At 48.0% G+C, this 12,230-nt stretch overlaps 1 protein-coding gene across 1 annotated transcript; it reads left to right on the forward strand.

Annotated features, from left to right (window-relative positions):
- Positions 1 to 4,853: 4,853 nt before the first annotated feature.
- LOC101942881 (melanoregulin) lies at positions 4,854 to 11,578 on the forward strand (the record flags this gene model as incomplete). Its single annotated transcript, XM_065580072.1, has 3 exons — positions 4,854 to 4,944; positions 9,207 to 9,370; positions 9,735 to 11,578. Coding segments are annotated over 3 exons (390 nt in total), but the record flags the coding sequence as incomplete, so codon positions are not given.
- Positions 11,579 to 12,230: the final 652 nt, after the last annotated feature.

Consider the following 12,230-nt stretch of genomic DNA (forward strand, 5'->3'; position numbering starts at 1 on the left):
CATGGAAGAACATGGTGTCCTTCTGCTCAGTGCACCTAAGGCCATTTCAGTACAGAGGTGCACGCAGTAATTACACACAGCGCCCTAAGTATGAATGTGCTAGACGTGCAATATGGAAACATCACATCCAGTTTGTCTCCTAGTAACACGCAGGTGTTGTCACGAGTCATTTGAGGTAGAGCTGGTATTGAGGGCTATTGTGCCAGGCAAACTTCACTTCCATTATAAGACCCTGTTTACAGTTGCCTTTAGCTTTGCCAAACTGTAATAGTTCAGGCTGAAATTTCCTTTTGTCAGGTGTCTGCCTGAGGCTTTTTTTTCCAGAGGGGTGTGAGTGAGGGAGTTGTTCAGCTGACTCCAATTTCTTACAGTAACTTCACCGAGAAGCTCAAGCATGCCCAAGCTTTGAAGCAGGGACTTGATATTTGGCAGGAAGGTTGTCCTGGTGCCAGGGATTTGGCTTGGCCAGATTTTCACAAGCAGGGTTATACGCTTCTGAAAATCTCCATTCCCACAAGCTCAGAAAATGGTGGTGACCTCTCTGAAGAGTCTGTCTTCACTGAGCGCACTCCATCACCTCCCAGCAGAGCTGCTATGTGCCAGCTAGACTAGGCATGTGCCATCCCCGCTGTTGTGACTGAGCGTGCTGCATTCAAGAGCTGCTGGGCCGAGCAGGACTCTCCCTGCCACATCTCCTCCTCATTGCGGGGGCCACTGGGGCCTCTGGATCCAAACTGAGAGCATGAAGATTCTGTGTTCAGTGCTGCAGGTGCCGAGGCAGTGAGGAGGAGCCGTCAGTCTGAGTGGAATTCAGAGGTGTGAGAGCCATGGGTCTGGCAAAGGTCTCGGGGGTGGTGGCAATGAAAGCAATTTGAGGATGAGTTGGGGGCAGAAGGATCCGTAACCCCCAGAGCACACATCCTTCCAGAACTGGGACTAGAACCCAGGCTTCCTGAGTCTCAACAGTCCTGTGCAGGCTAGTAAATAGCTGTGAGACCCAGAGACAAAGAGAGTCTCATCCCCTTGTATGGGCTGCTCCACACAGAAAATAACAGCCTCCTCCTGCTATCAGTTACTCTTTTAGCTCAGTGCTGTGGATCTAAACATCTCAACCTTGCTGATGACTCGGGGGGGGGGGGGGAGGGAGGGAGGGAGGGAGGGAGAGGGGGACAGAAGGAGGTGTCAATATGGTTCCATAGAATGGAATTTCTGCTTTTCAGTTTCTCTTAAAAACTCACTTTTCTGTGGTTTTGCTGCAGGACTCTTGGGGGTGGAGTGGGCTGGAGAACTAGGGATGCAATGTTCTCACGAGCAATAAAATCGAGTAATTGAGAGCACATGGGATTTTTGGATATTTTTGGTTTTAATTCCAAACTTTTAAAAAGCACTTGAAAGGAGCATGTGTATGTGAAAGATTATAACATGTCTGACCCTATCAATTGAGAGCAGAGACCGAGCCTGCTCCACTTGTCCAAACCTTCTGCTAACTATGATATTTCTGGGTAAAAAGCAAACAGAACTCCCCACCCCCATCTGCACTTAAACTTGATCAAAATACCCAATTGATTTTAATTCACACCTTTCCCCCCCCCCCCCAGCTCCTTATTTCAGTACAAGTTTGTGGGGTGGATTCCCTTTAAAAATCCCAACGTATTAAATCGAAATAGGACAGAATGTGATGTTTTTGGTTTGGTTTTTTTAACCCAAAATTAAAACCAATGTTATTTTGGAGCAAATTTGAGCAAAAGCAGCCTTTAGGAAAAAACAAAAACACATATTTAAAGTGGTTTTTAATGCCTGTTTAAAATTTAAAGAAGAGAAAATGGGACCTGATCCCAATATCTGCTGGTCACCTTTAAAAGCTAAATTAGCATTTCACTATTAGTGATTATCTATTAAAAATGACAAGTTTCTCTTGCACACTTTCTGTGTAATTGTAGGAAAATTATCAACATAATGCATTTTACTGGCAGATCACTCTCCCTTCTTTAATTGATCCAGACGTGCTCTATAATTTTAGTTAATGGCTCTTAAATTTCTGGAAATTAAAACATATATAAAAATTACTTTGATTAAAATGGCATAATAAACAAGATGTATACGAATGTGCAGGGAAAGGTACATTGTATACAGCTGTCTGTAAGTCTTTATTACAATGGCGAAATGGGATTAGAAAGTCAGGCATACAATGCAGCTTTGATTGGCTGTTGGTAACATCTGTCTCCTCCATAATGGCTATTAAACATATGGATCTGATCTCACATATGTAATTTAACTGGGTTTGAGTGTAATGAAATGTCCAAGTGTTCTCCCCCCCCCCCCCCCCAGTTCTTTTGTAGATGGCTTTGTGCCTTTTTAAGTGAGGCGTCTGTTTTGTTTTTAGAGGAGGAAAGAAGCTGAACCATCACTGCTTAAACTTTCCAAAAGTCTTCACCCTGTGAGCAGAGGTCAGACTTGGAAATATACAGCCCAAAAGATGAAAGTTATGAGTAACTGGAACGAAGTGATTGATCACCTAGGTTTACTAGTATCAGAGGGGTAGCCGTGTTAGTCTGAATCTGTAAAAAGCAACAGAGGGTCCTGTGGCACCTGAAAAATGGACTAACATTCAGGTATCCATTTAACATGTTTATATTAGTAATCAGGAGTAGCAAAGGACAGAGTGTATTTTGGATGACTAGTTACTATGTTAAATGGATACCTTAATGTATAACGGGTCCAACTCAACCTCAAATATACAACTGCATACTTGGATTGGAGTATGCACTGTGGGAGTGCCGGGCCACATGCACTGTGGGAGTGCCGTGATTACTAGGGGAATCTTACTTTTGTTGCATTCCCCATCTGGTGTGCACAGTTTTGATGTTGTATAAATAAGTGTTGGCATTTAATCTCTGTAATGTCAATTGAAACACTAATGCACAAATAGCTATACTAATGTCACTCTTACAGTTCCAGGGTCAAAATTTACTCAGGTGTGGGATACCAGATTAAAAGATTAGTACAAAATGACACTAAAAACCTGGATACTTTGTATTCCGCAGCACAACAAATTGCATAGTAACTGTAAATTGAATGGAAATCGCATATGCAAACCTAGTTGTTCAGTCATTTTTAACTGTTAATGTTGCCCATTAGCTTGAAGACTACTCCTCAGTACCAATAAGTCCTGGCTTGTAAAAAATCAGCCATTTCTGAGTTAAGCATGGACAAAACAAAGATCTTGCTTTTTTGGCTAGTTAAATAATAGTGGCCCAGGTTTTCTAAAGGGCTCAATTTCTATTGTTCTCTGAGCCCTGGTCTACACTGGGGGGAGATCGATCTAAGTTACGCAACTTCAGCTACATGAATAATGTAGCTGAAGTCGACGTACTTAGATTGACTTACTGTGGTGTCTTCACCGCGATGAGTTGACTTCTGCCACTCCCCCGTCGACTCTGCCTGCGCCTCTCACAGCGCTGGAGTACAGGAGTCAATGGGAGAGGGCTCGGGGGTCGATTTATCATGTCTAGACTAGATGTGATAAATCGATCCCCACTGGATCGATCGCTGCCCGCCGATCCGGCAGGCAGTGTACCCTAAGCACTTCTGAAAATCTTCATTTAGATGCCTAAATGGGAGCTGAGCTCTTCTGCAAATCTGGCCCTGGCCTAATTGAAATGTGTCACTGGGTTATGCTCAAACTTTAACAACAAAATCACAAATCCTGTGGGTTGTGATCAGACACGGAAAATTGTAACCCAAAGGTGCCGTTTCTTTGGCAGTTAGAAGCCTGGGAAAATCAGAAGTTGCAATGGAAGGTCTGGTATCAGTAGACAAGAGATCATCACAGGAACAACTTTTTGTGTCTCCAAATTCCAGGAAAAGCTCTTTGATGGGAGGATATATCTAGGGCTTCAGACCAACTGAGTGGGAGTGGAAATGAACCAGTTCCTTCCAGCACACCTTGTTTTGCATCCTGGGATAGCATTGCAGAATCCAGCAGAGGGCTGGGCTCTGTTTCTAGATTATTCCCCACTTTCTCTCCCCTGCCCCAAATGAGGAGTTCATTTTCAGCTATTGGACCCATAAATCATTGGCAAAGTTTTCAAAAATTATAGGCTAAATTCTGCAATACAGTACAACTTGAAGACCATGGAGTTTCTTGGGTATTATACCAGTGTAACTGAGGACAGAATACATTCACGAGGACACCCAAGTTTAACTCGTTGAGTAGAGCTTGTCCATGTTTTGAGAGAGCAACCTAACTTCCATTGAAATAAATGGGAGTTAGGTCAGTGACTTCACTGGGAAAAGAACTGGGTCCAACTGAGACTGGCTGAAATGTTCTGGTCCGTTTGTTTTTGATGGGGGGAAAAAATGGCCTTTTCTGGGGGTGGAGGAATGGAAGTGTTCTGGTTCTTTGACAGAAATAGAAGCGTTTTGTGGTTTTTAGCTTTCTGTTCTTGATTTTAAAAAAAATCTTGCTTCAGCATTTTTTCACTGACAATACTTTGCACTTTTCAACCAGCTGTAGGTCCAATGCTATGGAAAGATGAGCCCATATTTTAAAATGCAGTTACACTGGGCCTTGTGATTAGAACTTAATTATGTTGATGCTTAAGCCAAACTCATGTCCATTCTCCCATAGCTGTGGCAAGAAGGTTAAAATAGGAAAAACTGATTTTAGTTGGTAAAGTAAGCAGCTCTGGCTCTAAATCCACACTGGGAACAGACCTGTGGAGTGAGCCGTTACTGTCATAGACCTATGAATGTGGTTGGGTCGCCAGGAGTACAAATCGCTGGAAAAGAGCCATGTGGGACGAGCTGTGCAGAGTGAAGAAGGCTGAATCTGTTCTCCCCTTGCCTTGCAGGAATGGCAAAAACTGAACTACGACATCTATACCTTGCGGCAAATCCGAAGGGAAGTGAGAAGCAGATGGAAGCGTATTTTGGAAGAATTAGGTAAACCTGAGGTCGTGGCTATTTTATTTGCAGCAGGACAGCTGTTCAGCAAAGGCTGTTACTGACGCCTTCATATCTTGGGGTAATCTCTTTCCCCCCACCCCCCGTTTCTTTTGTTTTGCATAGATGCAAAATGACGTAGCCACCAAGGCTTCACTGAAGATGGGTGCAGTTGGAAAGAGGTAGCGCAGAGGGACACTGGGTCCTTTCCCTCCCACCACGCAAAGGAGTGCTGGGCTGTGGCTCTCCGCAGCTGCTCATGGGCAAGCGGGCGGGCTTGGAGGAGGGGTCTGGCCACTGGCTCTGTAAACTCTGTGTGGGTCCACTAGTCAAAAAGTTGCCTTTGTGGTTACACGGAGTGGCGGTAGGTGCTCCACGAGATAAGAAAGGGGGTGACCCAGGGCAGGTGCAAGGATGTTTCACGCCCTAGGTGAGCTCCACCCCCCCCCCCCGAGTCCTGTGGCAGCTCTCCGCCTCCCCCTCCGCCCTGTGGCGCCCCCCCCCCCGCCCGGGGAGCTGTGCGGCAGCTCCCCGCCCCAGCTCACCTCTGCTCCGCGTTCTCCCCGAGCACGCTGTCGCTGCTCCACTTCTCCTGCCTCCCAGGCTTGCGACGCCAATCAGTTCTTTGGCGTCTGGGAGGGAGAGAAGCAGAGCGGGGCGGCGTGCTCAGGGGAGGAGGCAGAGCAGAGGTGAGCTGGGGCGGGGAGTTCCCCTGTGTGCCGCCCCCTCCCTTACTTGCTGCAGGAGGCCCTCCCCGCGCCCCCCTGGCCCCAGCTCCCTCCTCCTAAAGATCTGGCCACCGTGGTCGCCGCCGAAGGACCCGAAATGCCACCCCCCAAATGCTAGCGCCCTAGGTCGCCTAATGGGTTGCACCGGCCCTGGGTATCCCCTCTACCCCGCCACAACATGCATGGTGTTCATCTATTTAACGCCTGCATCGTGATACAGTATACAGTATACTCCCATTTATCCAAACCCCTATTATCCGAACCGCTGCGTTCTCCAGATCCATTTGCTGTCTCCCAGGCATCTCAGGGCCAGGACTGGGGGGAGGAGGAGGAGGATGAGCCCCCATCTTTGAGCTGCAGAGGGCTCCTGGTGACACCCAATACCTGGAGGTGCAGGGGAGGGCCGAGGATCTGCAGGCCTAGCAGAGTCCTGGCCAGGGGTCTCTGCTCTGCCCTACACCTTGTGCCTGCAGGAGTCAGATGTCGCCGGCCCAGTGGCAGTGCAGGGAACCTCTGCAGTCCGGCTGTCATGGGAGTGAGGGATCAGGGCAGAGACTCTGGCCAGGACTGCAGAGGAGAAGAATGAGCCGCCAGCCCTGGGGGAGGCCACCCTGCTGCTGAATGGCTGGCTGGGTCCAGCCTCCTTGATTAACCACATTCTGATTATCCAAATAAAATCCCTGTCCCCAGGCTATTTGGACAATGGGGTTGGGGATTATCCTGTCTTAAGAGCAAGGCAGCTCAGAATGAAAGAGCACTGATCTCGTTAAAACTACATTTTCCCCAAAGCTTTTTCTGATGAAAGTGATGTGAAATTATCCATTTTTCCTCCTCTGGTTAATACTAGCAGATCTGAAGAACCGTAAAGAAATTTTAAATAGGGTTTAAATGAATCAAACTACTTGGCAATACCCTTTTCTTTCCACTGCTTTGCCTACTTGTCCTGGAAAGAGTTAAATCCACCTTGTGATCCAAACACATCTGGCTGGTCCTCTAGAGGAAACTGCAATGATATGTGTGGCTAGAGTCCCCATGGCCTTGTGTAGTTATTGACACCTGGGCAAGATCGATGCAAAATTTCGGCAGATCAGGAAGGCAGTGATTTGCACTGCTCACGTGGAAGTCTCTCTCTGGCACAGGGGAACTGGATCACGTGTCAGTTCCTGGGCTTTTTGCTTTTGCAAAGACGTGACCACTAAGAGAAAAGGAATTTTGTTTTCCCAAATGTGATGATGGAGGGAATCTTATGCACTGAAACTGTGAATCATTGTTAACCTTTATCAACCAGACTTGGTTAGCTTCTACACACTGCTTATTACAGATCCGTAATGCACTGAGCTCCTTAGATATAAAGTACTACACTAGCATAGGGTTACCATTCGTCCGGATTTACCCGGACATGTCCTCCTTTTTGTGCTAAAAATAGCGTCCGGAGGGAATTTGTAAAGCACTCACAATGTCCGGGATTTCCCCCCTCCCCCGGCAGAGAAGAGCGAGCGGCTGGGAGGGCTGCAGGAAAGTCCCGGGCTGGACTCAGGAGCAGCTGGAGAGGAGCTCCACCCTGCATTCTGAGCAAGTGTCTCAGCACAAAGTGCAGCCCTCCCCTTTTGCAACTGGGAGCGGTTTCTGCCATGCAGCGTAGCAAAACGGGAGCGAGAGCACTTTGTGCTGATACAAGGACAGCTCTCCCCTGCAGCCCAGTCCGGCAGCACTGTGCAGGGCCAGGGACCGGGTTTTGTTGTGCAGGGCCAGGGACCGGGTTTTGTTGTGCTGGGGAGCTTAGCCACGTGTCCGGCTCGCACAGAGCCCAACACCCTGTTCTGAGCAGCAGGGTAAGGGGGGCAGGAGAAGGGGCAGGGAGGTTCTGGAGGGGGCAGTCAAGAAACAGGGGGGGCTTTTTGGGGGGAGTGGAGAAAGTTTTGGGCAGTCAGGGTACAGGTAGGGGGTAGGGTCCTGGTGGGCAGTTGGGGGGGGGGTCTTAGGAGGGGGCAGTTAGGGGACAAGGAACAGGGAGTCTTAGGTAGGGGGTGGGGTTCTGGAGGGCAGTTAGGAGCAGGGGTCCCAGGAGGGGGCAGTCAGGGGACAAGGAGCGGGGGGTAGGGGGCTGGGAGTTCTGGGGGGGAGCTGTCAGGGGGCAGGAGTGGGGAGAGGGATCGGAGCAGTCAGGGGACAGGGAGCAGAGGGGTTTAGATGGGTTGGGAGTTCTGGGGGGGGCTGTCAGGGGGCAGGAGTGCGGAGAGGGATCGGAGCAGTCAGGGGACAGGGAGCAGAGGGGTTTAGATGGGTTAGGAGTTCTGGGGGGGGCTGTCAGGGGGTGGAGAGTGGTTGGATGGGGCGTGGGAGTCCCAGGGGTCTGTCTGGGGGTGGGGGTGTGGATAAAGGTTGGGGCAGTCAGGGGACAAGAGGCAGGGAGGCTTAGATAGGGAGTGGAGTCCTGGGGGGCAGTTAGGGGCAGGGGTCCCAGGAGGGGGTAGTCAGGGGACAAGGAACGGGGGGAGGGTTGGGAGGTCAGGGGGGGCGGGAAGTGGGAGGGGCAGGGGCGGGGCTAGGGCGGGGCTCCTCCCGTCCTCTTTTTTGCTCGCTGAAATATGGTAACCCTACACTAGCACAAAATCCTTTTCAAACACTAACACCTCTGTGATGTATAAGAAATCCTCTACCTATCTTCCCCTGGGCTGGGGAAACATAAGACACAAATCAAGTAATTTGATGGGCCTACGCAGGAAGACAGTAGCAAAACTAGATATAAACCACCAGATCTCCAGACTCCCAGTCCCATGTTTTAACCACAAGCCCATACAGACCAACTTTATCAGTAGAACCTTTATGACGCTGTAATCCCAGACTTCCTGGGGCCAGGGTTATGGGTAGATCACAGAGATTACATGCCAAGTCGCTTTCTTCCCACAGATGCTTCTCTTATTTAAAAAAAAAGCTGACTGTTTCAGTCCCAAACAACTACCTGCACTTTTTACTCTTGCAGTGTTGCTTTTTCCCTTCAGTTGGTTGGCTTTTTTTAAAAAAATTTTGGCCTGAAATTTGGAACTGAATATGTTCAGTTCTATCAGCAACATAGGGGCTTGCTGGATCACGAAAAGAGCAGGGCACCCACCTACACTGAACGTACTCACTGTCTACGCACATGGAGCAGTCAAAGACTGAATCGGCACAAGTAAAGGCCCCTTAATCAGAAAAGCACAATGCACGTGTTGCAGTTTCAAATGTTCTCTCACTGGTGGCCTCCCGTTCACCCTACAGCAAGGGTACACAGTGAAGTCTGCTCAGAGGAAATTGCTAGTTCATTTTATCCAAGTGTGATTTATTTTTTCCTGTCATGGGGTATAAAATAGGAACACTAAAAGGCAAACACACAAGGCAGAGGGGGAATAGCGAACCTCCAAATATATACCGAGCTGTCTACCAGGAGAGAGATGGATTGGGTTGGTTGGTTCTTTGCAATAATGTTCTTGCCCACTTACATCCTGCCATGTTTTGTGCCTTTCATTTAAACTGGACTGATCATCTCTGTCGTAGGGTTTCAGAAGGAAGCAGACTCCCTGTTATCGGTAACTAAACTGAGCATCGTCAGCGATTCTCAGAACATGAGCAAAGCCCGGGAGATCCTGTTAAAGCTCTCTGAGGAGACAAACATTTTCCCCAAAAGCTGGGAGCTCTGCGAGCGATACCTCTTTGTGGTGGTAGGTAGATAAATGTTCCTATTTTCTCTAACCCGCTCTGTCTCTGCTAATACGGTCACAAAAGTGGCATGAGTAGTGAAATGCACAGGACCAAAGCCCCGTGTACCTCAGTCTCCCAGATAGGACTGTTCAGTCCAAGATTGCACTGGTGGCTGGCTTGGGCACAAATGGAAACATGTCTGCACTGTAGACCATGACCCTGATTCAGCCAGGAGTTACTCCAGTTTTATGCCATTATTTCTCTTGGAGCCAGGACACTGGCATGACACCATGAAGGATGAGGCCTTATGTCTTTTCAAGCGTGTCTGAAGAGGGCATTTTTGAATGGATACCAGCAATTCTGACGACTCCATTATTTTGACAGGATCGTCTTATTGCACTGGACGCTGCCGATGAATTCTTTAAGATGGCCAGCATCGCCTATCCAAAGAGACCCAGTGCTGTGAAAGTGGAAGACCATCAGAAAGAAATGCAGCACGTCCTTGCTCCATTGCCCTGAAGAGACTGCTTGGGCAGGAGGTGTGCTGGGTTTCCATTCCCTCATGGGAGTTGGTTCACCCGCTGAGGTTAGCCGAAGCGACGTGATTTCTTTCCTTCGGAGGACAAGCGCAAAGTGCCCAAGTAAAATGACTTTATTGTGAGCAAGAAGCGCAAGGGTGGAACAATCAAAAAGATCCATGGGGGCTAAGAGTGGGCCTTGGTGCAGGGATGTCTCCCGGTGGAAAGGAGCAAGTGCTGCTATGAACCTGAGTTCTGCAGGTGGAAGAATATACGAGCCCAATCTCTGAGCAAGGACATGGGGGTGTGTTTGGGGAGGAGGGGAACCCACTGTACAAAGTGTTGTAAAGGCTGGGATGCCCTTAGTTAGAGCAGCATATAAAGTTCTGTATTTCCGGCGGCTCCCAGTGGCATCTCATAACTGGATGTTCCCTACATTGTCCTTTGTAGTCAGGAGAACCTCTGAGGGAGACTACTTTTTTTTTTTTTTTTTTTTAAACCGCCTTTGACTAGAAACGTATTAAACCTCTCTCCATGGTGGGGTCATCCCTCGACTAAAATGGACTGTATTGTGCATTATGTAAATGAGACTTTATCTTCCCCCATTCCCTCAGCAGCCAAGCTAAGACATGTGGGGGCTGATCACTCTCGGCAGTGGGAAGGTTCAATAGGCAGCGAGCGGGTGAATAAGTTTGTGAGTGGATTTAGTTGCGCGTGTCAAGGACTGCACTTGTCCAATAATAAGATTTCGACACGGGTATGATTTCTCATTTCATCAGCAGCTCTACACAAAGAGAACATTCCTTTCCTTCTTATTTATTCAGCCCTGTAGCTACTCTTGCAGGTGTGGTGGCAGAAAATCAACTCCTATTCCTTCGGCTGGCATCTCCCCTCCCGAGATTGGTAACTGCTTGTTCAGCACTGAGCTCTGTAACCCAAGCATGAAGCCAGTGCTGAGATGAAGGATCCTTATTCCAAGCTTAGCTCCCAGTGAGATTCTGTTCTAAAGACTTGTTTTGCAAAGCACGTGTGACGCTGGGTTATTGAAACCTTTTCATTGGATCTCTGTAAACAAATCGGCCACGACCTTCCAAAGTGACTAGTGATTTTGGGATGCCTCCGTTGTTTGATACTCAACTTGACTCTTTAGAGGAAACTGGTTTTCAGGGTGTGCTAAGCACTAACCTGTGAAGAGAAGAACAGGAGTACTTGTGGCACCTTAACCTGTGAAGAGCAGGCCCCTTTAAGGTACCTCTGGTTGGGCACCCAAAATCACTAGCTGCTTTTGGAAAACCTTGGTCGTCATAACTGCATTATTTTAAACAGGGGAAAAAAGATGAGCGTATTGTGCAAGAAAGAGCGTGCTGTTACAAAGCTTGTGACATGAGATTTTTAATAATGACCCCTACTATGTCATCTTGCTCTTTTATCTGGTAATAAGCAATAATTTTAAAACACTGGATGTTAAGAATAAGTAGGAGTTCTTGTTCATCAGTGGTTAATAGAACTGCTGCAGAGGGGCCAGCTGAGAGAGTTGGTTTCATTGGAGGCTTCCCAGGAAATAATATAACGAGAGAACTTTTATTTATTTATACCTACAGTGTTCAAATATATATGAATTGTAAATGTTTGTCAATCTTCCTGGAAAATTTTTGTCAGTTCTGTACATTGATGAAACCTTACTTTAATAAACACAAAGTTCTGTGACAATCAGGCAAAGTTCTCATTTGAGGGGGTGTCTGCCTCCACGGGGACCTGCTCAGTGACTCTTTCTCAACCAAAAAAAAGTGCAGTTTCACTACTGCTTGAGTGGCTGGGGGAATGCAGAGCAACTACTTCATGCATCTGTATCGGATGCTCGGGGGGTGTCTATGCTAGAAATGCACCAACTGTGCCGCTGTAAAGCAGACACTTGCTACAGAGACAGAAGGAGTAGTTCTGTCACTGCAGGAAGTCTGCCTCTCTGAAAGGCAGTAGCTAGGTCAATCAAAGAATTTGTCACTTTGCTGCCTACACCATGGCTTAGGTCAGCTTAATTACTCAGCACTGGGAGTGACCGTTTTCACAGCCCTGAGCGATGTAGTTAAGCCAGCCTAACTTTGTGTCCCTTGTGCAGTTCAGCAGGCGTTCCCCCACCCCCATAAGGAGTACCGCTGAGATTTTCAAAGGAGCCTGTGAGGATTAGGCACCCCAGCCACCTTGGATGTCAACACCTCACTTGCTCAAACTCCTCTGAGAATCTTGCCCTTATGGGGGAGGGGGTGCAGTTTAAAGGCACAAAAAGCAGCTAGGGGCTAGATTCACAAAAGTATTTAAGCATCTGACTGCCACTTTAGGAGTCTAAATCCCAGAATCAGGCCCC

This window comes from Chrysemys picta, unplaced genomic scaffold (assembly GCF_011386835.1).
Source record: "Chrysemys picta bellii isolate R12L10 unplaced genomic scaffold, ASM1138683v2 scaf1491, whole genome shotgun sequence".
NCBI lineage: Eukaryota > Metazoa > Chordata > Testudines > Emydidae > Chrysemys > Chrysemys picta.